Source organism: Xiphias gladius, chromosome 23 (genome assembly GCF_016859285.1).
Source record: "Xiphias gladius isolate SHS-SW01 ecotype Sanya breed wild chromosome 23, ASM1685928v1, whole genome shotgun sequence".
Lineage (NCBI taxonomy): Eukaryota > Metazoa > Chordata > Actinopteri > Istiophoriformes > Xiphiidae > Xiphias > Xiphias gladius.
Window position 1 is genome coordinate 3,172,388 of NC_053422.1, and position 24,762 is coordinate 3,197,149.

At 45.1% G+C, this 24,762-nt stretch overlaps 1 protein-coding gene across 1 annotated transcript; it reads right to left on the bottom strand.

The window, feature by feature from the left end:
- Nucleotides 1–2,519: 2,519 nt before the first annotated feature.
- On the bottom strand, nt 2,520–24,473 carry sparc (secreted protein, acidic, cysteine-rich (osteonectin)). The gene is made up of 10 exons (XM_040120749.1): nt 24,344–24,473; nt 13,761–13,826; nt 13,115–13,168; nt 10,802–10,889; nt 8,952–9,073; nt 8,503–8,623; nt 6,479–6,612; nt 4,725–4,873; nt 4,009–4,157; nt 2,520–3,032 (listed from the first exon to the last, which is right to left on the bottom strand). Exons 2-10 carry the CDS (start codon nt 13,815–13,817, stop codon nt 3,004–3,006), a joined length of 903 nt encoding a protein of 300 aa, XP_039976683.1. The 5' UTR covers nt 13,818–13,826; nt 24,344–24,473; the 3' UTR covers nt 2,520–3,003.
- Nucleotides 24,474–24,762: the final 289 nt, after the last annotated feature.

Here is a 24,762-nt window from a genome sequence, read left to right on the forward strand (position 1 = left end):
AGAAGAAGAGTGTAATATTTTTAAGAACCCAGCACAGCAAATGTGGGCAATATGCGGCTTCTGTGCGCACAGAAAGAAACGAAAGAAAGAAGGAGAAGAGAGAGAGAGAGAGAGAGAGAATACCACGTCCAGTGAGGCCAAACAACCGGAATGATCACTTTTTTTTTAGGTTCATTTCCGACGCAGTTCTCAGTGACGTCTGTGAAGCAAAGAGGAGATAAAGCACCGACGCTTGTTAACTTCCAGTGGAAGGTCTACCACTGGACTGTAGCCTGCCTTTCTCCTCTCTCCCAGCCACGGCGCCGGACTGGGACAGCGTGAGGCAGGAAGCTGAGAGCTTTTTTTTTTTTTTTTTTTCCCCCTGCTGCGGCTGAAAGGAGGCACCCCAGGCTTTGTGGACGAGCCTCAGCTGTTGTTTCACATTCTTGACACTGGAGACTGGATGAACGGGTGGGAATGGTAACAGGGTGCTCCGGCTCTCCCTCTGCTGTGTTCCCTGGGGTGGGGGGGGGGGCTTTGTGCACAGCCAGACCCTGAACATGTAGCAGTCGAGCGTAATGCCGTGACTTGAACCCACAGGCAGGTGATTTAGTTTGACACTTTGAACAGCAAAGGCACAAACAAGTCAGCCGGATGCGGTGGTTTTCTTTGTAAATTCTACTGTTTTCTACTGTAAATACTGCATGTTTGTGTTTGACGCAGGCAGATTGTTCGTTGTAGGACATCTAGGATTCGCTGAACCTTTCTCATGGGGAAGATTTCCAATCCAAATGTCTCTTTTCCTGTGCTCGACCGACTTCAAGCCACAAAGCAGAACTTTCTCGTTTATACCTCAACCCAAGCACTTTTATCCACTGCGCTAAATCCCATCTCGTCCAGGCAGCTTCACATGTACACTGTGCATTGGAAACGTGCATAAAAAGTCTGTTTTCACATCAGTTAACATGATTGTACATGAATGTAAATTGCATCCCAGTCCGACGCTGCTTTGCACCGAGACTCCCAACCCAATCTGGACCAAAACTACAACATTTGCAAGTGAGCGGTCAGCTGCGTTCGTGCTGACGGGACCTACCTTCGTCCGTCCCGGTGGTTCCGTTGCACCTGGAGCGTGGCGACATCCGTGAAACCCCAGCGCAGCTCTGCCAGACTTTCAACCTGAGCACAGGTGTAAACCAAAGTACCGGAAACACCCGTGTGACTGTGCAGAGCAACTTAAAGGACAGTGTCACCCTTTTTCTAGTCTGTCTTAAAAACAGCGCCCGCGCCCATACGAACACCGAAACAGCCGCCCACTTTAATGCCGCGCTAAAATCTGTGTATCGCTGCCGTCTGAAAGTGAAAGTTTGAAGGTTGCTACGCCTCGGACCGCACCTGACAGTGATACACACTGGCGATGAGAACTGGTTTTAGTTTGTGTCTTTGTTGCTCTAGACCGTCAAGGTTTTCGTGTGCCTTATTTTCAACTTGGGCGCGACCACTAAACAGTGTTAGCTTTATCGGGTTTTGAATTTTGCAAAGGTGCCACGAGCCCAAACACTGTTTAATGACCGAGTTCTCAGATACAGTTAAAATACAGAAACGTAGCAGTCGCCTAAACTGAGACAGTGACATTTTTCTGCTGCCTGAACAAAACGGTATTTTTTTTTAAGTTATTTATTTTTATTAAATAACAGCAGATAAAACCTTTTTCACTTCAGATTATTTTGAAAAACGTGGACAAATGCCAGCACAGAGTCCTGTCATAAACATTGATAATTCCTCCGCTGACAGGATGGAATAAATACGATAAATACAAAATATAGAGAGATCCTGGTTGAGAGCAAGGAGCCGGGCTAGAGACCACGTGCTGCAGGAGAAAAGGCGTAGAGGTTGTTTTTGAAAATGTAACATGGTCATTTTTAGGCCTGAAACTAGACTCACGAGGGAAGGATTTAACCTCATTACTGCCGCATAAAGGCGGCGTTCAGGGACACGCAATACATGAAAAGTGACTCCTAAGGATCAAACGTGAGGGCAAGCGTCTTATCGGGAGGTTTCTTTTAATTTTTAAGGCCCAAGAATGACAAGAATCTGACACTGGATTCTTACTGAGGAGTGAAATGTGGTCAAATCTTCTTCGCCGCCTCACGACTCACGGACCCCGCTCTGATCCCTGGTCAGGATCACGTCGATGAAAAATTCCTCAGCAGAGGAGTGAGAAACGCAGATATGAACGTATGCAGAGAATTCCCAGATCTTTTCATAGTCTTTTATTCATGGAAAGAGTTTGGTCGTGCTCTCAGCATCAGTAGAAACATGTTAATGGAGGGGAAAGACTCTCAGCCTGCGAGATTGTTTCCCCCTCATTTAAACCTCCAAACAGTATTTCCTCTTTATTGTTTTTAAAGTATCAGCACACGCGTGTCCTCGTCCGGGACAACTCAGTGATGCAACAACTCTTATAGCAGTAGTCAAAAGAGCAAAAAACCAAAAATACACAAAATGACCAAAAAAATGACTAGTGCAAAAACTAAATCTTTTTTTTTTTTTTTTTTTTTGTAGAAAGCAAGCAGAGGGAGCATTTATTTAGAAACTTTATTTTTGACTTTACAGTTTTGTCTCCTCAAGATAATGTTTCTAGGTGATCTCAAATTTAAAGCCCTGAACAAATCATAGCATCTATATAATATTGTCAACAACATTTACATTTACATCAGAGGTCTTTAGTTTTCTTTACTGGGTGTTTTGTTCAACAAACAAGAGAATTCAAAGTTGCATGAACACATGATGTTAGTACAGAGTGTGCACATTTCTCTTTTGTATTCTTTTTGTTTAGTGGTATAGATAGGAAAGGTCATTATTTTAAAAAACAACAAAATAAAAAATAATTTGCAATTAGCACCGTTACTGTGATTTTTATTTAGTTTTTTTTCATTTTTTGTTTTTTAAAACTTGGGGATCAGCACCTTGTCCCGTTAGTAGCGACTAGGAGTTGTCATACTGCTGCTGGTTCGGAGGAGCTTAGATGATGAGGTCTTTGTCCACATCCTCTGCAAACACAAAGATACAGAACATCCATCAGTTTGTATTGATGAAATGATCAAGAGAAGATGAATTACAGTACACGGCAATGTTGAATAAAAAAGTGAACACGAGGTAAGTGTCTTTTTATTTAAGCATTTCTTGAAGGGATTATTTAGCCTGTACGAAAACGTATGTAATGTTTTCATCAAGTTCAAGTTGAGATTTGAGGAGTTGCATGAGTTTATCAGATGAGATATTTAATGGATTACAAAAAGTCTGACTAATATTGTTGATTAATTCATTAAAAACATATGTAAGGAAATGTAAAGCCTTACAGCGAGTGTGTAACACTGGCCACATTTGGCAACATGAGGCCTTAAGCATTCGTCTTGAAACCAAACACTTGAGCGAAATCAAGGCCAAAAACTAACAGGTGTAAGATTCAACTGCTACTTTCGGACCCTAGAACGGCTACGAACAGACCTAGTGAATAACACAACATTTGTAACTCTCACTCTCTGTGTTTGACATTAATTGATCGGCAATTTTGATGATTAATTATTCATTTTATTATTAACGTGTGAATTTGATGCTTTTCTCTGTTGTTTTTTTTTAACTTCATTTCATTTAACGACTGAGTTTTGAGCCATTGAACCAGCAACTGGAGACCTCATCCTGTGATGTTCTTCACATTTTTCTGTAGTTTTAGAGACAAAATAAATGTTTGTTTTGTTTTAAAAAAACAAACAAAAAAAACCACCACTGACAGAAAAATATCTGAGCCACTAAAAGTCTGGGAGAAATCATCTGGAGCTTATCTCGGGAAGATGAAAAATATGCGTGGGACTGTGCTTGCAGTACATCGGTTTCTGTTTTAGTGATATTAAAGTGCTTCGGGGTACATTTTTGTGAAACTACAAACCAGATATTTCATTTCAGTGATTATTATAACCATATCTATGGGTTAAAAAATGTTTTTGTGTGTGTACAGTCGATACTCACGCTCCTTGATGCCGAAGCAGGTGGCCCACTCCTCCAGGGCGATGTATTTGTCATTGTCGGCGTCGCACTGCTCGAAGAAACGGGTGGTGCAGTGCTCCATGGGAATGAGGGGGGCGCGCAGTGGGGCGAGCTCTGTGTGGGTCAGGTATCTGGCGGTACACACACATGAAAAACAAACAAACACTGAGTATAAAACCAGAGGAGGACACGTGAAGATCACGGGTCGCACGTAGCTCCTCATGATACTGTCAGGAAACTGAAAACCACAAGGGGTTTCATGGGAGATGACTGAGGTGTGTGTGTGTGTTTTCCTCTGCTTCATCGTCTAAAGTAATGAAAATTCCTGCTTTAGAGGTCAGGATCACTTCTCCCTGGAGTCCAGCAGCCACATCACCAGTTTTTAGCATAAGCCAGTGAACCGCAGCCGGCGAGCTGGCGGCTCCATCGGTTTCTGAGGTGTGAGATCAGAGGCGGCATCGTCCGCGCTGGAAACCAACCGGCTCTCACTCTGCCAGGAGCCCAAACGCTGCCTGAGCGACACAGGTGTTTTAGTTTACAAGATCTAAGATGTGCCACGTCAGAACGGAGCCTGAGTTCTGTCCACCATGGCTCCTCCACCTTCCCATCTATGAAAGGTGGCTGTGGGAGCTGAAGAGGTCTGTGCTGTTTCTCACAGGGACATTTTCTTTTTTTTTTTTCTCTCTCTGCGTACGTACCCGTCGACGGGGTGCTGGTCGAGCTGTCCGAACTGCCAGTGGACGGGGAAGATGTACATGTTGTAGTTCTTCTCGAAGTCGTGGGCCAGCAGGTCCAGGGAGTGCTCGCCAGCCTGCAGCCTCTTCTCGTTCTCGTAGATCTTCTTCACCTGAGAGGTTGGACAGACGTAGTTCACATCATTAAAAGGACAAACTCACACAGGTGCGCTTCAGCTTCCGACGGCTGATGACCCCAATCAGCTTTTTGCATGCTTAAGTCGATTGTTACCTATTTGGAGCCTGAAGGTACAGAATTGTGTTTAAACTTCGTGCTGTGAGTTTAATAATCGATCCAATCAGCACTTCACTGATTCCATTAAGTCCAAAATCACTTCTGAACTGTGGAAAGTTTTCTGTGCTGCACAAGTACTTCTGCTGTCAAATCGTGTCTGCATTCAATCGGCCTAAACGCGGTTTGTCTTTTGTTAGTAACCGATGGTTTTTTCCAGCTGTTCTTCATAATCCACAAAAGCTAAATCTACTCTGATGGGCGTGAAATTGTTGTAGAAATGCCAGTAAAGCGGGTCCGTAGCTTCTCTTTGGTATTTAGGTGTATTTCAGGCATATAAACATTTCCTGAGGCTGAATGAATTACGTTCTCAAACTGTTTGGATTAGACTCATCCATTCTTTACAAGCCCCTTCAAGCAAAAAACTTTTTCATTTTTAAACAGGTACAATAAAACACTGTGTTCCTGGAGAACCAGTGAACAAACTTTACCCTCCACTATTTACAGTAATATCTCTCAATATTGGTGACATTTGTCTAATATCCCTTCTAAAGAACTTTGTAAGCAAACAACATCTTATTCAGTTTTAATCTACTGTGTGTAAAGAGTCTCCTCTTCGTGTAAACATTGGTCTTATACCTATATATGGTATCTCGTGGAAACCTGTGGACCAGTGGTTCCTTTTTACAGCTTGAATTAATAAACTCTTGGGTTTGACAAAGTTTGTGCTCTGAGCTAAAGGGATAAACGTTCAGGGGAATGAACTGCTCCATATTATGAAATGATTCCACTTCTCGTTGACGAGAAAGTTCGACAAAAAGTGCAGTAGAACCGATGCCCATCCCTGATATACCGAGGCTCCACGCAACCCTACATCTACGGTGGGTCCCTCCCTTTGTCGTGACCCACAGCATCCTGTTACGGCAGGAAGAGGTGATGAGCGGCCTCTTTAAGACGCTGAATCATGAGGACATGAAACGTTTTGCATTTCCACCATGAAGGAAAGCTCATATTCTGTATTTAAAAAAAACAAAAAAACATTGCTGTTCTGCTTCCATGTGGGTTAAGCTAGAAGACAAAAGCAGTGCTGTGCATTATTACAGCTGTGATACAACAGCGATTTACTCTCATCAGTATTAATGCATATACCGTGTATATATAGCTTCTGGCCACAAGTGGCAGCACTGGGCAGAACAGCTGCTGAGCAGCTCTGTAATCAGTAAGTGAAGAAGAAAATCCTGCACGAGCTCTGACTGTAGTTGTCTCGGTATTTTTAAATTTTTTTTCTCTTCAGAAATCAGCCCGTTTCCGTTGAGCGAGTCGTGTTTCTGTCACTTTCTCCTCTAATAAATGTTACCGAAATGTTTGGACTCCCGGGCAGCCCGCACGTCAACGCCGGGGAGACGGGCAGCAGGTTGCATCCTGCGCTGAAACGGTATGAATCCCTTCGTACAACCCAAGTGTAAGTGTGTCCCCGCTGACTCACCCTGAGCTTCTGCTTCTCGGTCAGCAGGTTGTTGTCCTCGTCGCGCTCGTACAGGGTCACCAGGACGTTCTTCAGCCAGTCCCTCATACGCAGGGGGAACTCGCTCAGCTCGCTGTCCACGCAGGGCTCGATGTCTGCGGGGAGAGAACAGCGTCAGCGTGAATGGAGGCGGACAGACCTTCACTTGATTTTCAGTGACGTTGATCCATTTATATTATATCCAGGGAAATAAACTCAGCCAGCCCTTCGCTTAGGCACTTTCTGAATTAAGAGACATTTCAACAGGACGCTGCACAGGAGGAGCTGTTTTGGTCGATTTCATTCGTTTGTTCTGTTTGACGACTTCAATCGAGTCAAAACCCGCACCTTTTGCTCAATGACCCTTTACCACTGATCATTATTGTAGCACCCAAGTTACACGAGCTGGGATAAAGAAAGTTATGCTGCCAATATTTGTGTCGTTTTTTTTTTTTTAGAAACTGAAAAAATAAAACTTATCTCTTGTCCATTAGGAAATACTGAAGAAAAAAAACTACCTGACATTTTACTGTTTTGTTCATGACGTTACCGTCTTCATCTCAACTCTTCAATTCGCCTCCAAGTGTTGTTTTCTACTTTTCGTCTTCACCGAACGATCGCGCATTGATCGTCATTTTCCGTAAAACTTCGTAAGACTGCAGTGCAGTGTCTGTTTTAAGCGTCATTGTTTCCATCGTTACGGAAACTCTGAGGTGACACTTGAAGGACTAATGCTGCACAACCGCTGCACAGCCAGACGGGCGCCATCGTCTACTTGTTCAGATCGGTGTTAAATTAAAGCAGCTTTCCAGCGTGGTCTGTAATTAACAGGAAAAGCGCTCCGCATCTAAATGTTCACATCATCTCCTCCTCAAATACCCACAGTCACAACCTTCCGTTCTGTTCTGTGCTGGTGTACTGAACACCACCTTGATCTCCACCTGAGCCCTGCAGCCCTGACTCATCTCCTCACACTGGGTGTGTGTCAGGTTCCGTTTGAACGGTGGAAGAAATGGAGCCTGCATGTCTGGACGGGTCCTCCCGCCGCTGAGCTGCAGCCTGACGCCGCCCATCAAGCCAGCAGGGGCCCAGCGCCGGCTCGCGAGCAAAAGGCCCGGGAACTTAAAGATACGTCTGACCCCTCTCGTAGGCCGAAACGGATGAACGACAGGAAACAAACCATGTCAGAACGTAGCGCGGAAGAAGAGAAAATCAACAAAATTCATGAACTTCAACTAAAGATAAAGAGATAAAATCCCAGCTAAAGTGATTAGATGCACACAGAAAACAAAGAGGGAGTGGGGAGCAATTGGCGTTCCACCGTATTCTCTTAAAAACTGCAGTATTCAGCAATGACGTATGCAAACAAACCGAGAGACGCGCATCTTTTACTCTGTCCCTGGAGTTTCTCCTTCGGTCTTTGTTCTAATTCCCACTCATCCATCCTGGTGAATTAACGAGTTCATTTAATGACGGAGCTTGGTAAAAAAGTTCAGCGACACATTTCAGCGAAGGCATTTTATTACCACTAAAAAGATGCATTTTGTTTGCATATTGGTAGAAAAAGTTGCTTGTAGTTGTTTTTTTTTCACTAATAATTGTTTGTATTTGTCTGTATTTCCTTCTACGGCTCGAATCTGTCTCTGTAACTGGTTGTTCTGATCCAAAGCTGCTGGATTTAGTTGGTGCTTTAGTTCCCACTTTGACTATAAATGTCCTCCCTGACTATCCTGTAAGCTTATTAGAAAACATGATCTACCCTCTTCCAAATCCCCCGAAGGAGTTCAGGAACTCTGGCCACTTTCCTGAGACTCTCACCTTAAATCAGAGCCTTTCAGAGCTGGACCCACTTAGTATTTACCGTCGTTTTCTGATACCATCTGAAGTATTTGAGTGTTGAGTCAAGGCCAGTGGAACCAGAAATGGAGCGGTAACAGTTTTAGGAAAGACTCTGTTTACACCAACAGCGGAAAATCTGCAGGGCAGGGCAGAGTGTGAGGGCTCACTTTTGCAGGGTCCAATGTAGTCGAGGTGCAGCTTGTGGCCCTTCTTGGTTCCCTCCAGGGTGCACTTGGTGGCGAAGAAGTGGCAGGAGGTGTCGTAGGTCTTGTTGTCGGTGCCGCAAACCTGTGGGGGAGGAGAGTTTCAGAAGATTTCTCACCCCTCCGATGGCTGCACTGCCGTGATGACTGACGTACATGCATGTTTAGTATCGAGCCCCTGGCAGAATTAAGATGCGTACAAACTAACGACTTGACCTATTCCAACTACTTTTCAGTGGCATTTTCACAGTAGCATTTTCGTCTGCTTTGCGCTCCTGTTTCCCGGGCTGGAAACAGTTCAATATTTTGCACAAAGTTCAAAATGGTGGACCATCTGTCCAGGCAGAAACATCTGCAGTGTACGGACGGTCACGGGACACATGTGTGTTGGGCTTGTTGTTTTTTGAACTCACGTGCTCGAACTCTCCCTCAGCGGTGGGGCAGGTGGAGGGGTCCTGGCAAACACACATGGGGGTGTTGCTCTCATCGACCTCGCACACTTTGCCCTTCTTGCAGTGGTGGTTCAGGCAGGGATCTGCGAAGAAAGTACGGCACGAACATACGGGCAAAGTTACAGTCCGTCTCTAAACGAAGGGCTCCAGAGTTAAACACCGATTCCAGCCCAGACACAAATACTTTCCAGTCCTTAAGCGAAGTGTTTACTGGCCAAAAGAAAACTCAGATGAAATCATTTATATATGAAAGGCTTAATGGGCAAGATGACGAAATGACTGAGTAAACAAGAAAAGCGCCATTAAAGAGTTTGTGCTTGAATTTAGCCACTGTTTGGTTGAAAAGAAAATTAGACTTCTGAAAATAAGGCCTCATGGGAAACAGCAGAAGTCATGGAGAAATGCAGACATTAATAAAACCAAGCAGTCAGTCAACTTGGGGACAAATCTGTAGCTTGTCACAGGAGGATGATGGTTCTTTTAAAGGGAAACAAGCTCCATGTGTAGGTACACACCTCGAGATACGATATTTGTATCCGATTATAGACTCGGCAACAAATGTCTGTGCCATTTGCACCTCACTTGTGCTTTGAAATGACAGATAAAACGTGCATTTTTCCCGTTTGACGTTCCAGATTCATGTTCTTTACACTTACTTAAACATACTTCTGCTCATTATTTTCATTCTGAGACCCTTTTTCTGTTTTTCCATGTATTTATTTGTTTATTTACTTTCCCATTTTAAGCATTTCAGAGACAAATATCCAGTGAGTTTACTTTTCAAATGACTGTGTTATATTATAGGCTTCTCTTGCGGATAAGTTCATCTCTTCCCTCTGTCATCCCTCCTCCCCGGTTGGGCATTTCCATTATCTCTTTATTTCCTTATCTCCATCTGCATCGTTCATTAACACGCGGAGAGAGACCATTCCTCAGACTATACTTCTTATTTTCGGTACTGGTCTAGAGTTTTCACTCGAGTGTAGGAGCTGAGCTCAGGTAGAACAAAATGTCTCCTCTAATCAATTTGTCTGACTGCAGTCTGCACAGTTTGTACAGTCGGGACTGTTTTCCTGTTGCCTGTGGCTGAGTTTCTGGGTTGGGCTGCCTCTGAGAACAGAGTGGAACATGTAATTACAGCCGTCTCCTCGCAAAAAAGCGCCAGCCTGTTATTATGGCCGTTTGATTTGCCAGTCCGAGGCTTCGCGGACCTCCGCCGTGCCTCACAATTCAAACGCTGTAGCTGGAGGACGGCGGGGCGGAACGCAGCTAAGTCAAACGTCACGACGTGTGTGTGTGTGTGTGAAAGGAGGTGCGTGCGTGGGAAGCAACAAATGCGACGCATTTTAGCCGTAGCGCCGCCGAAGCTTCGGCGAGGTCAGGAGACGCTGAGCATATGATCGTGCGCCACGTCTATGCACAGTGTGACGTGTGTCCATACAATACACACGATGGACACGCATTACAACTTTCTTCTCTCCAGCAGAGGGGAAGTTTGTCTTGAAAGCAGCACATGTAAGTAATAGAACGAATGCGACGCTAACACATAATCAAGTACGACACTGAATGAAGTATTAACACAAGGTATAAAATATGGTACAGTTTTGTTTTTATTTAAAAGTCTTACGACACATCTGGTCCCAACGAGGTAAACAGTCAAATCCTGGGGCCGAGTCTTGTTTTGTGGTCGAGGTAAAGGTTGAGCTGGGGTTTGGCACGTAGCGGTTATGGTTCAGTCTCCAAGGGGATTAATGTCAGTCATTCCAACATCATCCTAAAGGACAAAAACGAGTTTGTGTTTGGGAACTTACTCTCAGCAGCAACGTCCTCGACAACCTCGATGGCCTCATCAAACTCTCCAACCTCCACCTGCACTGGGTTGGCTCCCACCTCGGTCTCCTGGGGAACAAGAGGGGTCAGAGGTCAGGCTGTGAGAAGCTACAGCTCGGATCGGAGCGCGCAGCACGGAGGCCGCCGTCAGCTGATGATTTCTGTGCAACGGCCTTCGAGTCTATTTCTGCACGAGGTCCACTTAAACCAGACCGCTTAAATATCACTGGTTTCCCCGAGAAGAAGGTTTCCTCCCTGAGCAACAAGACCATAATATCCAACAATAACAAGCAGCTGGGTCCACATGTGGTGAGGCCATGAAAGACGTAATGGCTTCCTGACGGGCTGGCGGACTGAACCAGCGGCTAAAATTAACAGCTGTGGGATCTCTGGTCCCGCTGGACCTCTGGAGAGGAAACGATAAAAACGTTCACATGAAGACTGACTCCAGTCGTTCGGCGGCAGGATTTTCTGTAGTTTGGCCTTGTTTACGCTGGGTTGTGTGGGACTCTGTGAGAATATTGATAAATATTTTTCACGATTCTTTTTTCCTTCTCCATGTAAGGCGAAATCATAGAAATCCTCCCAGCTCCGGGAGGATTTCATGTTTTCGTTTCTGTCTGTTGGAAAGATTTAGTCAAAAGTCTCAGAGCTAGCAATTGGATTCGGGCGGAGTTTGGTGAACAGAGAGACGTCATTTTGGGATTTTCACCATTAACAGGTCATAGTGTGGCACCAGGAACTTGCAAAGCAGCTACAAATAAGAACATCCTGTTCTTCTCACAGAGGATGCAGCTCTGCTGAAATTTAGAACCGCTCAGATTATTTTAATCTGGAGGCCGAAGAAGAATCTGAGACGTCATATGGAAGACAAAAAATTTCTGTTGAACAAAACTACTTTTATTTTTTTCAAACTTCTCTCTAATTTTTGCCTTTTCATTATGAAATACTGCATATTTCACCTCTTAATTTATGTGGGTTCTTTGTTTTAATTTATATTTGTGTGTCTTGTGCTTTACGCTGTTGTTTTATTTACCTGGACCTGTGAGGAACAACATCTCATTCTGTCGTCTTTTTATGCAGATGTGATCGTAACCACAACTGAAAAAACTTGAACTTGACCTTCAGGCCATCTAAGATTCTTCAAGCAAAACGATTCAAGAAGAAAGAAACGCTTTTTCGGCTGAACTGCTCACACATCTTTTCATGTCTTCTCAGTGGCCATAATAGACTCAACGAAACCTTTCCAGGAGTTGAAGCTTGTTCGGCCGTGTAGTCACCACCACTGTCACATGAACAAATACCACAGAACTGCCCTGGCTACGGTGTCGAAACCCCAAAGCTCCATCACAGATCCCATCATCTCTCAGAGCAGCTGTGTGGCTCAGGAAACACGACACAGCAGCCAAATCAAACTCCGATGAGAGCGAAAGGGTTTGGGTCGAGTTTCCTAAAGCAAACAGAGCAACCCTGATATAGATTGTGCAGAGTTTAGAGGATAATTCCAGTTTATTACAACTTGGGTCTTGTTTTTTGCAGTTTTTGCCCATTATTTTTATCCACTGTTATAGCGTGCGGTGACTAAAGTGATCGACGACATCGCTGCAAAGTCTTGAAGGGCACGGAAAAACGAGCGGGCAGACGAGCGGACAGTTTGGAAACGAACAAACCGTTTATCCAGATGATGTGAACCACAAAGAGGAGCACTGAGATGTCGGCGGTAATCCCCGATTGTGTACTAAAGCTGGTCGGACCTGAACCAAGCGGTTGGTCTGTAAACTGTGACGGATGTTTACAGCACACAGGCTTGGTACCACATTTACCGCTCGCCTTCCCTTTCGCCCCCAAATAAATCGACCTAACCTGGGTATTTAAAAAAAGCTGCCTGATTATCTGACTGCTTGTGTTTCTGGACCGGTTGCAATTAACGTGGTGAGTTGAATGTTATTAATACTGACGGAAGTGATGGATAAAACTATACAAATAAGAGCAGCGTTTTAATAAACGGGAACTATCCTAATCATGTACCAGTGCATTGTTCAAATGCTGCTCCTGGAGGCCGGCCACAGAATGCTCTGGAGAGAAATCGGCAAAAACGACCCCGAGTCTCCATGTTAGACAAAGGGATAAAACGAACAGCTGGCGAATCCGCTCTGACTGAACAGCTACTAAATGGACCTCGAAGGGAACTTGGACCGTTTTTTAGTCCTAGTGTTTCCCTCTGGTCTTTTAAGGACTTTTTCAAGAAAACCATGACTGGTGTGCTCTCAAACAGGATGAACATCTGGACTGACCTCAAAATCTGGCTCCTGAGTCACTGGTTCTTCCACGACGGGCTCCTCCTCAGCCTGACACGCACACACACACACACACACACACACACACACGTTAAACCATTATCACAATTGCACATGAACACACATTTGTAGGTGCTCAAAGAAAATCACAGAAGCGTGCACCCACCCATTAGTACACTGAAGACACACACACACACACACACACACACACACACACACACACACACACACACACACACACACACACACACACACAAGCTCTAAATCCTCACACACATAATCACACGGTAACAGCACACACTCAGGGAAGCAATTGGATTTAAAATAACAAACATTTCATCCTCACAGACTGGCAATATGAACACACACACACCCACAAGTAGATATACACAGGAACTCCACATGAATAAGGAAACACAAGTATCATGCACACACACACATACACACACACAGACACAGACACACACACACACACACACACACACACACACACAGACATACACAAAGGCAAACATGGTGACTCACACGCAGGAAGAAGGAGGAGACACACACTCAGGAAAACACACAAAGAGAGGATCATGCTCATAGAGACAAAAGCAGATCACACACACACACACACACACACACACACAGTATGACTTACAGGAGCAGCCATGGCGTGGCCAGCCAGGCACAGGAGGAAAACGATCCACACCCTCATCTTTAAAGTCTGTGGAGACAAACGGAGCCACAGGTGAACGGAAGTTTCTTTTATTTCACTTTTCCTCGAACATTCAAGTATAAACGATCATTCGGCAAAAGCGCAGACATTTAAACCTGGTTTAATCATTATCGTCACAGCCTTTTCGCATTTTCCAGGAATATTGATATGTACACCGTTGCCGAGTGCAAAAACGAGGTCGGCCCCATGAGCCTTCATTTGTTCCTCTGAGATTTTATTTCCCTCTGATCAACGTCTTTTTCCTACTTCCATTACTTTTGTAATGCACCTCTCTGAGTATTAGCAGTACAGTGTAGTTTTGGTGTCATATTCATTATACCCCCAAAATCAGCAAATGTCTCCGCGGATCGGCTTTCATGGAGACATAGAGAAAGATCTCTTCCTATTCAGATCAAATCTTAAAACCAACGAGCAGAATCACACTTGGTGTCGATAAAGTCTGAACAATACCGACTCTGATCAGCTCACGAAGCCCTGCAGTTGTTCAGAAGACAACAAAAGCATCTGGACGCAGCATGTAGCACAGCTCTCCCTACAGACTAATGGAAGCTCTCCAGTTTCCCAAACAAAAGCCCTCAGTGTCTGCCTTGTTTACTGGCACGTCTCGTCGAGACTGTCCGCGGCTGTTTGTGCGTTTGTTGAAAAGGCTCCCCCAGAACATCATTTCACCGGCTGAAAGGGATTCTCTCTCATTCTGGAGCACAGATCGGGGCGAACACAGTGGCTGATTGCACTAAATTGGGCCTCAGAAACAGGACCGTAACCGTCAGCGTGCCTTTTCTGCCGCTCGGACGGAAACCAGCGTGTAAGCAGCTCCTGTCCTTATGCACGCTTACGTGCAGCGTTTTCCCACGACCTGAGGCAGCGTACTTCCACCGGGCTGGTACGTTAGAGAATTACTGTCCTGTACCGTTTCTGCTACTGTAAACTGCTTAACACATATTTGCATTTGCCAACCCGCGAGAAATGTGCAGGGATATGACCCTGATGTATGCCGAATGGTTGGGGCAGGGGATTTACTCTGCCAAGGTCAGAGGTTCAGATTCCGCCGGAGCCACCTGCACCATGCACCGTGAGATACCTGCGGTGCTACGAGGTGATTCGGCTGAAAAGCTCCACCGACAGGCCGGCCATTCGTCGAGCCGCTCTGCATCAACGACAGGATCACGGCGAGAGTGAGGGGGCAAAAAAAGCCATTCATTCAATGTGCATTTGCCTCTTTCCACGTGAGCAACATACTGGATTCTCACACCAGTTACGAGCGTTTCAAATCAAAAGCGAGGAATGGCTGAGTGAGACGTTGTACGTACGAAGAATGAACTTGTCAGTGCTCTCAGCACGTCGTGACAACGCTGTTTTCCAGATTACCTTAAATGTACTGTATCTTTGACATTTTGTCATTTAATTTCTCAGTTCTTATTACAAATTCATTTATTTTTTTTGTTTTGTTTTTTTAGGCCACACCAGTGGCTCGGCTCTACGGAGGCCAACGTCCATCAGTCAGTCAATCAGTCAGTAATCCAAACTATTGGATGGATTGGCACAATATTTGGTGCAAATGTTCCTGATCCTCAGAGGTCGAACCCCGCTGACTTCGGTGGCCCCAGCACTTTTCCTTTAGCGCCGCCGTGAGGTTGACATTGGTGGTGCTGAGAGGAATATCTCCACAATGTTTGGATGGCTCGTCGTGAAACTTGGTTCGTGTGACATTCGTGTTTTCCTCCGGATGAATTATAATAACTCTGGTGATCCAGATCCAGATGATGTAACTTTGTTCCAATACTTGGGTTCGTGACCTCAGCTGTACTCTGTGTTTAGAGCTAGTTAGTCGAAGTTTCCTGTGATTTATGTCTTGCATGAGAGGAGCCCTCCCATGAGTCCCCCGTCTGTGATCCTTCTTCCTCGCCTCGCTATCTGACTGTCTGAGCAGCCATTGTCGGGGACTCGATATGAAATTCCGTCTTCTCTGCCTCTCCTCTTTCATCGTGTCCCATCTGAAGGGATAAATAAGGGCTTCTTTGTTTGGTAATGGAGCATGACATTGCTTGGTCTTCCTCCCTCTTTCCGTATTAGTTATCTCCCTCTCCACCTCCATGAAGTCAGCTGTTTGAGCCAGACATCGAGAAGCAATCTCTATCCTCATCGACATCAAAGGACATATGTTATATAGGGGTAAGGTTAATTGTCTACGGAGGCCGACTGTAAAGATCAAAGTTCTTAATGTAATTTTATTCCCCCCGTTTCCTTTATATTATTGTTTGCATTTTTTTCTTTTTTTTTGGCTCGATACCAAACACGAACTGAAATCCGCCTCCACGCGAGCGCCTGTATCTCTTGTTTCAGTTGAGTATTTACTCTGCTGTGAAGGAAATTCTTCACGCAGGGGCAATAAGGCTGAAGCAGAGCTCACACAGTTTGTACAATATACCGAACGCTGCAGGAGATCAGCCGGGGATAGTAAGATTTGCAAAACAGAGCCATGCATAGTTTGAATTCCTGCACCTCGGATAAGAGAGCAGCAGGTTTAAACCGCCGATAAATGAATAAAGCGAAACAGAACCGATCTCCTCGAGGAACAGCAAACATCGTGAATTTCTCTCAACATGTGTAAGAATTCTCAAATCGGACCCAGGGGGACTGGAGATGAATGCCTCGGCTCTCAAAAACATCACCTTGGGGGAAGCCTAACTTGACGATTTGGGGGGAGGAGTAACATTTCGCCCGGCTGGTTGCCGGGTGTCTTAAAAAACGCAGGAGGGCCTCTTCATATATGTCGTCTGAGTAGAGCGACGTGTTTGAACACATGCAGTGAAAAGGGTAAAGTTTGCATGTAGTCCAAGGGAGGTGGAGGGTGTTAACATGCGTTGTTTGACAAACCCTCAGGCAACAAAAGAGCTTTCTGTCAGTTGGACAACTAAAACGTCTTTATTGTTCGACTGCAGGCCTATTTTTTCCTCTGATGTCATGACCCAAATAGTTCAGCAACATCTGATTAAGGGTGTTTTGAAATTTGGTTTTAATTTCCTTGTATGAGATGTAGCATTCTTTCTGGGGAGCAGGTTCGCACAAGTTCCACCATCAGATAAAGCCCTCGGGACGTGACTGGAGAGCCACGTCCTCCTATGATGGCGCACATGCCGTCTTCAAACACGGTGGCCGTGAATGCTCCTATAGCACCACCGATCTATGTGGTAGCAGTTAAAGAATTCTCATAGTTTACATCGATTGCGTGTGCAAGGGAAAACTTCTCAAGCCCGAGACCAGATCCCTTTTACCCCTTGGTTTCACACAGTCTGGCGATTGTACAGAAATAACAAGCTAATATGCATTATTTCGTTTTTGTCTGATTACAAAGAAATGTGATTGTAATTCTGACTCGCTATGTTGAGATCATGGAATATTTCTTTATGTTGGAACCACGTATCAACATTTGGTTTTAAGATCAACACACAGTAGAGAGGAATGTTTGGCTTTGTTGATAAAACCTTGTAGTGTCAACGCACTAGCGTGACGCGCTAACTTACATACAGGGCTGTGTAAATCCCCACAAAGTTCTGTGTGAATTAAAGCAGAAACTTTTATTTTGAAAGGTACAGTTTCTGGCATTATATTTTCTACTAAAAACTTCATTTAAGTTTTTATCTCTTTTTAATGTTGTTAATATTTTTTAATGGGCGTAAATATATTTTCACCTCCCTATTAACAGGAAGGTTCTGAAACCGGTGTAAAATGAATGAATGGCATTTTTACATTATGGGGAAAGAGCCTTATCATAAACCCGGTTATTTATTTTCATGCATAAATCTGTTCATTGAAAGAGAAGTTTGGTGAGGCCCTTGCGCAGCGGGGCTGTAGCCAGCAAGTTCGCAGTCGAAACCTGACTTCATTCAAGATGCTGTGAGGGGGCACAGAGAACGTTTATGCAAGAAACGGAAGCCGTACGGATGCTTTGTTTCTACAATATCTACAATTTCTTACAATATCTGTAGGACTGTGGATCAGTTTTTTTTCCTCGTGGATCTGTATCGGTCTCAACGACGGCTCATAATTCGGATCTGCACTCCTTTGCTTTGATTTCTCCGGTAGATGTGGGTGTCAGTGCCTTAGATGTTAGAATAAAAACAAGACCGAGACTGAAAGGAGTCCCGGACGGGGTCGCAGAAGAAGAGAGGCTCCTTAACTGCTGCCTCTGAGGTACCCCGACGCGAGAGAGAATAATTCTGGCCAATAAAACTAAACAAACAGCGGCGTGATTATTGTTGCGTTGCTCCGTACAACCTGTCAGAGGGAACTAAACATCCTTCGGTGCATCATGCAGACTGAAAGCGGGACTTTTACAATGGCGACCGTTGTCTGTGAAGGTCGGAGAAGTCATTAGTGGGCTTGGACGTGGAAAACTACAGAAGGTCTGGCATAGGACGCATCCAGTGACGCCTCCAAGTAACCTGTACACAAGGGAACTTCTCTGTGCCTTTGAAAAAGCCGAGCTAAAAAAAAAAAGGGGGGGTGTTCTGCTGATGGGAAATTTCGTAAAAAGAACCTCCGACACAAGTAGCGTGCCTGACTGAGAGTGAGAGTTATATATAATCGCAAAGAGAGGAAAATATTGCCCGGTCTCTTCTCCAGAAAGCGTTGAGTCAGTGTTTGATTTGGAGGGGACGCGGTGTTCTCGTCGTATTTCCGCTTTAACATTATCCCGTTTGGTCAGAGAGTCATTTGGCGGGAAGGAGGAGGCCCGGGCGAACTGATGTAACAGCAAAAGAAATTATTTTATTTGGAAAGCTGCTCTCATAATTAAACAGGGCACAGGCTAAAAGGGAAACTTCAGGCTCATGAAGGGGGCCTTTTTCCCCTCAAATGTATTTAATTTGGAAGGTTAGTTAGGTAAGCAAATGTAAACTCGCTACGGAGGAAAACAACCTGGCCTGGAACTTCTGCTAATAGGGAGATCTCCCTCGCTTTCCCCAAATATCTGTCTTTTTCTGTCTCTTTTTTCCAGCAGGGAACAGATTTAGAGGAATTCTTTCTCTCTTCCTCTCCTCGGTGACATAACAGGGCAGGTTTCGGAGGCCGGGAAAAACAACCTGCAGCCGTCCGTCTGCCAGCAAACAGAGCAGACAAACAGCGCTGGCATGCAAGGGGACTGTGAAGAGGCAAATTTTCAGAAAAAGGGGTCTGAGAACGAACAGTGACTCCTTCTGTCCGTCCCGAGCTCTATGGACATGGAGCTACTCAGGGGGACGAAGACCGTAGTAGATGAACTTAGAGCTGCCACAGTTAGTCGACCGATGTATCTATTTTGATAATCAAATAATGGTTTTTTAAAACAAGAATGCCGAAATACTTGCTGGTTCCAGTTTCTCAAATGTGAGGGCTGGAAGCATTTCTTTACTGTACATAGTACTGTTGGTTTCAGACTGTTGGTCGGACAAAACAAGACATTCGAAGACGTTTCAGTGGACGGTCAGAAATTCTAAAAGGCATTTTTCACTTCTGACACCGGATGGACAAAACAGTTACTCTGTTAATCATGAAAATAATCGTTAGTTGCAGTCTAAAATCCGAGGTTTCTGAAATACTGTACGTTGTGTGTAAAATGCAGATGCGTGGGTCAACGTTACAGATGTAAAAGATGGGGGTTTTAAAAAACTGTCTCCTTCCGATTTGGCAAAGGAAAACTTGAAATCTGCAAACTCAGTTCAGTTAAAACCCCCGTCCATCGTTTTCCAAGCTCCGTTACAGATACAAGGACAGAAATTCCAACAAGTCGTCAAGAGAAGGAAGGAAAACAGACATAAAATGCTGCATCTTCACAACAATATCTTCGTAACTTGCAGTGGATCGACTGATCCCTCAAATTATTCCTCATCCCGGAAGGATGCTGGTCCTGTGCAGTCTTACTGTGTCTCTCTGTTGTCACCAACTCCAGTTACTCTTGTTCCTGATTTTGGTTGAGAGTGATGACAAAGCAAGAGTTGACAGCTGGGAGTCTCGTCAGTGTTTTCTCCTGCACGGCTTCTTCACTGGCCCAGAGCAGCAAAAATGCTGCTAGAAGTGAATATTCTAAGGCGACAGGCGAGGAAGGAGCGTTTTCTTCTGTGGCTTCCACCATTTGGCTTTTATGACCGGGGGATTTTTTTTTTTTTTTTGGGAACCAAACTGGGGTGCAAAAGGTCAAACAGGTGTTAGAAACCATTTCAAGAGTTCTGAGTCTGGCAGTAAAGAAAATGTAGACTGTTATAAATAAAGCAGCAGTGACAGACTGTGATATAATGGCCCTATGTGGACAAATAAAAGTGGGGAGAAAAGGTGGAAAAATAAAAAATCCCATCATGGCTGATTTCCCTTCTCCATTGATACGTTTTTCAGTCAAAGCTACCTCCTTCTCTTCAGCTGGCAGTAAGACACCTGACGAATTCGGTTTCTCTCCGGAGGAAATCCCGTGTAGTTGCCTGGACAAAGAGCAGTTGTCCGAGACCAGCGGTCGTCCCTATCGGTCAGGAAACTCAGAGCACAAAGAGCACAAACAAGAAGAGGAAGGTGGAGGAGAGCTTTGGGGGAAAAGGGGAAGAAAAGTGCGGATCCCTGTAACCCGAGTCTCTTGTCACCCGACCTCTCCGAGCAGCTCTTTGCTGCGCTTTTCAGACCTGCTCTGCCCTCCCTGAAAAGATGCAGGTTCAAAAGCCAGAGTCTTTGTTTTTAGATGTTGCCACTCAAGGTCTCTGCGCTGCAAGTTTTCATCTAAAGTCCTCCTGTCGCCAGCGCTGACCTGTCCCGCTCTTTTTCTGTTGAATGTACACTGTGAGAGGCCGGGAGGGCTAATTGAATGTGGTCAGTGTGCCAGCAGGGCGCAGGTCTCTGTGTGGAAAATTCTTCATTTTCATAATTTTCTAACTATGGTCATTAAAAAAAAAAAAGGCCAAGCTTGAGAGAAAAATGCAATAAAAAAAAAACCCACACATTTTTATTTAAATATAGGTTTTGCTGCCTTCTAATAACAGTGATTCAACCAGCAGCTCAAGAAAGGTTTTCCACACGATCAGCCTGCTGATTATTTTCGCAATAATTATGTCTGTGAAAACCAGAAACATTCAAATGTCTTGTTTTGTCCGAAACCAAAAGAAATTCAGTTGCCACCCCGCAAGACGAAAGAAGAAGCAGCAAATTCTCGCATTTTTGAGGCTGGAACCGGTGTTTGGCGTTTTCACGTGAAAAAGGGCTAAAACCATCAATGGACTGCGCGTGTAGAGTTAGCACGGGTCTTGATCGACACCACGGCTGAACCGATGGAGATGGAGTCACACCACCTGCAGAAACCGAATCAGTTGGAAACGTAAGTGAACCGTGACTGACAGGAAGTGTCCAGAGACAAAATAAAAGCCTGTAGCAGGTTGCATCTTTGTTCAATCACCATTTGCCGGAGAATCAGTCAGAGATTTTTCCACTGAACCTGAACGCTCTAAACCCTTGTTTCTATCTGTTTCCACGTCTCTCCCTCTCTTTTCTCACAGTCTTTTTTTTTCCTTTTTCCTGTCTGTCCCGCTCTTTAAATCTTTGTCTTTTATTTCTGCTTCTGTCTCAGTATGTCTTATCTTTTGCTTCCTTATCTGTATTTGTCTTTTTTGATCTATTTCTCCTTCTGTGTTTGTGTGATGACTTCATACTTTGTCTTTTTTATTTATCCCTCCTTTCTTTGGTGCTATGCCTCCACATCTCTTGACATTTCCCCTCGTTTCTTTCTCTCTTGCTCTTTTCTGGTTTTTATTCCGTAACCGTCTGCGTCTCATCATCTCTTTATCGTGCTCTTTCCTTCTTCCTTCTTCCTTTGGTCGTCTCTTACTCTCTCTTTCCTCCCGTCCTTTTCTCTCTCTCTCTTCCTTCTCCACGTCGAACCCAGACAGCAGCACAGTCCCTCCTTCCTGTCGGGGCGGCTTTCTTAAGGATTGCCAGGCTGGCCTGGGATATTTCCCAGCTTCCTCGGCTCCAGCACCACTACCCACTCCCCTCCTCCTCCCCCTCCCCCTCCTCTTCCTCCCTTTTGGTTCAGACCTGCCACCTCAACAATTAAGCAGACAGAAACGCTCAGTCTCTACCTCGCTCACGCTGACGCAGACACGTCCTGTATTGTCTCCAACAGTCCCGACAATCCTCAACAGGTGTGAGGAGGAAGGAAAACGAGAACTCCCTTTAGAATCAAAAGAAAGCGGTAGCGTTTGTCCTTCACTTCGCCCCCAGACATGTGTAAGTGAGCGCGTCCTGTTTCGTGCTATTTTGGAGCAGGAGCAATATACGATGCCTCTGTTTGAAATCAGAGGAAAAACAACGTAACTTAAAGCACGAGTGGACATCCATCGGTTTCCAAAGCCTCCGTAATATCTAAAACACTTAATGTGATGGTGCTGAGCTCAAATCTGGACGCATAAAGTTAAAGATCCCTTCCAGACATGTTTTAAGACATGTATGACATGACACAAAAAAAACAATTCAATTAGCTCATTCAAATTTCTTATCGTCACTCGTCCTCCTTCTCCCTTATCTGAAAAAACCCAGAATCTGTGAATGTGCAAATATTCGAAAGGACAACAGATGCCTCCCGTTTCACTGATTAGTCCGACCTCGGTGTGTGTACAATGGAGCTGCCAAGTTTCCTCATCACATTTGGGTAAGTTCGACTCTTTCCCTTCTCAGCAGATACGTGTGAAAACAGCCCTCTGGTATCAAACTCCTCACATCCATCACTCTGCACAGTGAAGCTCAAACATCCAAGTGAAAGAACACTAGTAGAGGGCTGCTTCAGATTTAGCGCTCCGTGTATTTTTATTGCTCTGTTAATCAATCGCTGGTTGTTTTTTCTTTTCTTTTTTGGAAGAAACGACCGAAACAGGTTTCTAAAGTGCCAGCTTTCACCAACCAGCACACACATAAACCCCTGCCACTCCGGGGCCAGGAGTACAACGGTCATATGAGATGGTTGGACTTGTAACAATCTGCCGCTACAACAGCCCCCAACGGGTGTTGGATGGGGTTGAGGTCGGGGCTCTGCGCAGACCAGACTAGTGCTTCCACGCCAAAGTGTTCAGGCAGCTGGCTTCGGGCACGTGGGAAGAGGAAAGGGTCTTCCCCAAACTCCCGGCAAAGTTGGAAGTGCACTGTTGTCTAGAAAATCACTGTATGACACAGCATTAAGACCACCCCCCCCCCACTGGGACTGGGGGGTCTGGACCAAACACACAAGTCCACCAAAAGTTTGCCTCTTTCTGCACCTTTTCTCTGCCTGTGGGTGAACATGAGCGATGCCCCGACACTTGAAGGAATCTGAACCAACTCACGGGGCGTTTTAAACAGCTGGTGACCGATCGCCATGGCAACCTGCATTCCTTTACACGGGAGTAATCGGAGAGGGGGAGTCGCAGAGAGGATGAAGGGAGGGAGACACAGCGACAGAGAGAGAGACGGGGAGGGAGAGGCTTTGTTGGAATCCCATCCACCCTTACTCTTCCTCCTCTTCCCTCTCTTCTTTCTTTCCCTCTTTTTTTTTTTCTTTCTCTTCACTTACTTTATTTTCACAGCCTATTCCTGCAGAAGTCCATTTACAAAAGCGGGAATTATTCAAAACCAACGGGGCAGCCGCTCTTTCCGTATCCAAGATGTGGCTTCATCGTTTTATTAGGATAAGACAAAACAAAATAACTTCATTGTTTGGATTGTCAGCGTATGTGTCTGCATCACCCTCCTCACCCAAGCCTAAACCCACAGTCCACCTCCCCCCTCCTCCTCCTCCTCCTCCTTCTCCTTCTCCTCCTATTGCTGATGTGGCACACAATACCTCCACAGAGAATGAATCCTCATAATCAGAGCTTGTTTACCTGCAGGCAGTGATTTTCCTGGCAGATGTTAGCAGTAATGACAGAGGAGATTTTTCCCTGTGGTTTCAGGCCACGGCAGCTGCCTTTCAAACCAGACGTCATTTTTGAGGCACATTTAGAAGAAAGCTTGGACAGAGGTAAATAAGGTGGAAAGATCGAGAAACTGCCACTAAGAGCCATGCCGGCAGTTGCTTGCGAATCTGTTGCGGGTAATAAAGAATGAATTTGGAGACTGTGGCTGGTAAATCGTGTCTGTTAAACTCTGACAAGAAAAGATTTTGCTGCTTTGTTCGTTTTTGGTCAGAAAAGGAACCTGTAGATTTTGCCCGATTTATTGCAACTGAAAAACAAACTTTAGGAAGAATTCTGCGTTGAAAAGTTCAACATCAGCAAACGTTTACCCAAACATTTTAAAGCAGGATTACACTTTATCACACAAAAAGCTAGAAACCCAAGTTTTGTTCTCGCCAACTTTCATTGTTCTCTCCTCTCCGTATCCTCGGCAAACTATATCTTATTGTCAAAGAAAGTAAAAGATTAAGTCTTATACCTCTTCCGCAGAACATTTACACATTGCTAAAGTCCCATGATAGGTGGTAAACAGACTCTGGAGATTCGGTGCAGAGTGAGACCTCTTACCTTCGGCTTTGCAGAGCAGGGAACAACAGGAGAGAAGTCAGCAGTGTGCGGGGCCAGGGACGATCTAACCGCCTCACCAGTTCACACAGAAGACATTTCCAGTGGGACGTCCCAATTAGGATTCAGACGCCTCCCCCACCCCCTCCAGCCTCCCTTTACACTCTCTCTCTCCCCCTCTTCCTGCCCTGGTAGGCAGGACTTAATGTTAACTCTCTGCTCCCACCGACGTCCGAGTCCAGACTGTAAGTTGCAGTTTGGGGGAAAAAACCTTTTCTAGCAGTTTCTTCGCCGGCTGTTTGTAGATGTGTGGAGCCGAGGATTAGTGTGTCATAGCATAAAAAAATGAACCACGTATGCAGACAACCAAAGTTACACGAGGCGCATGCACCGCTGTCGACGTCTGCTTTGGAATATGTGGC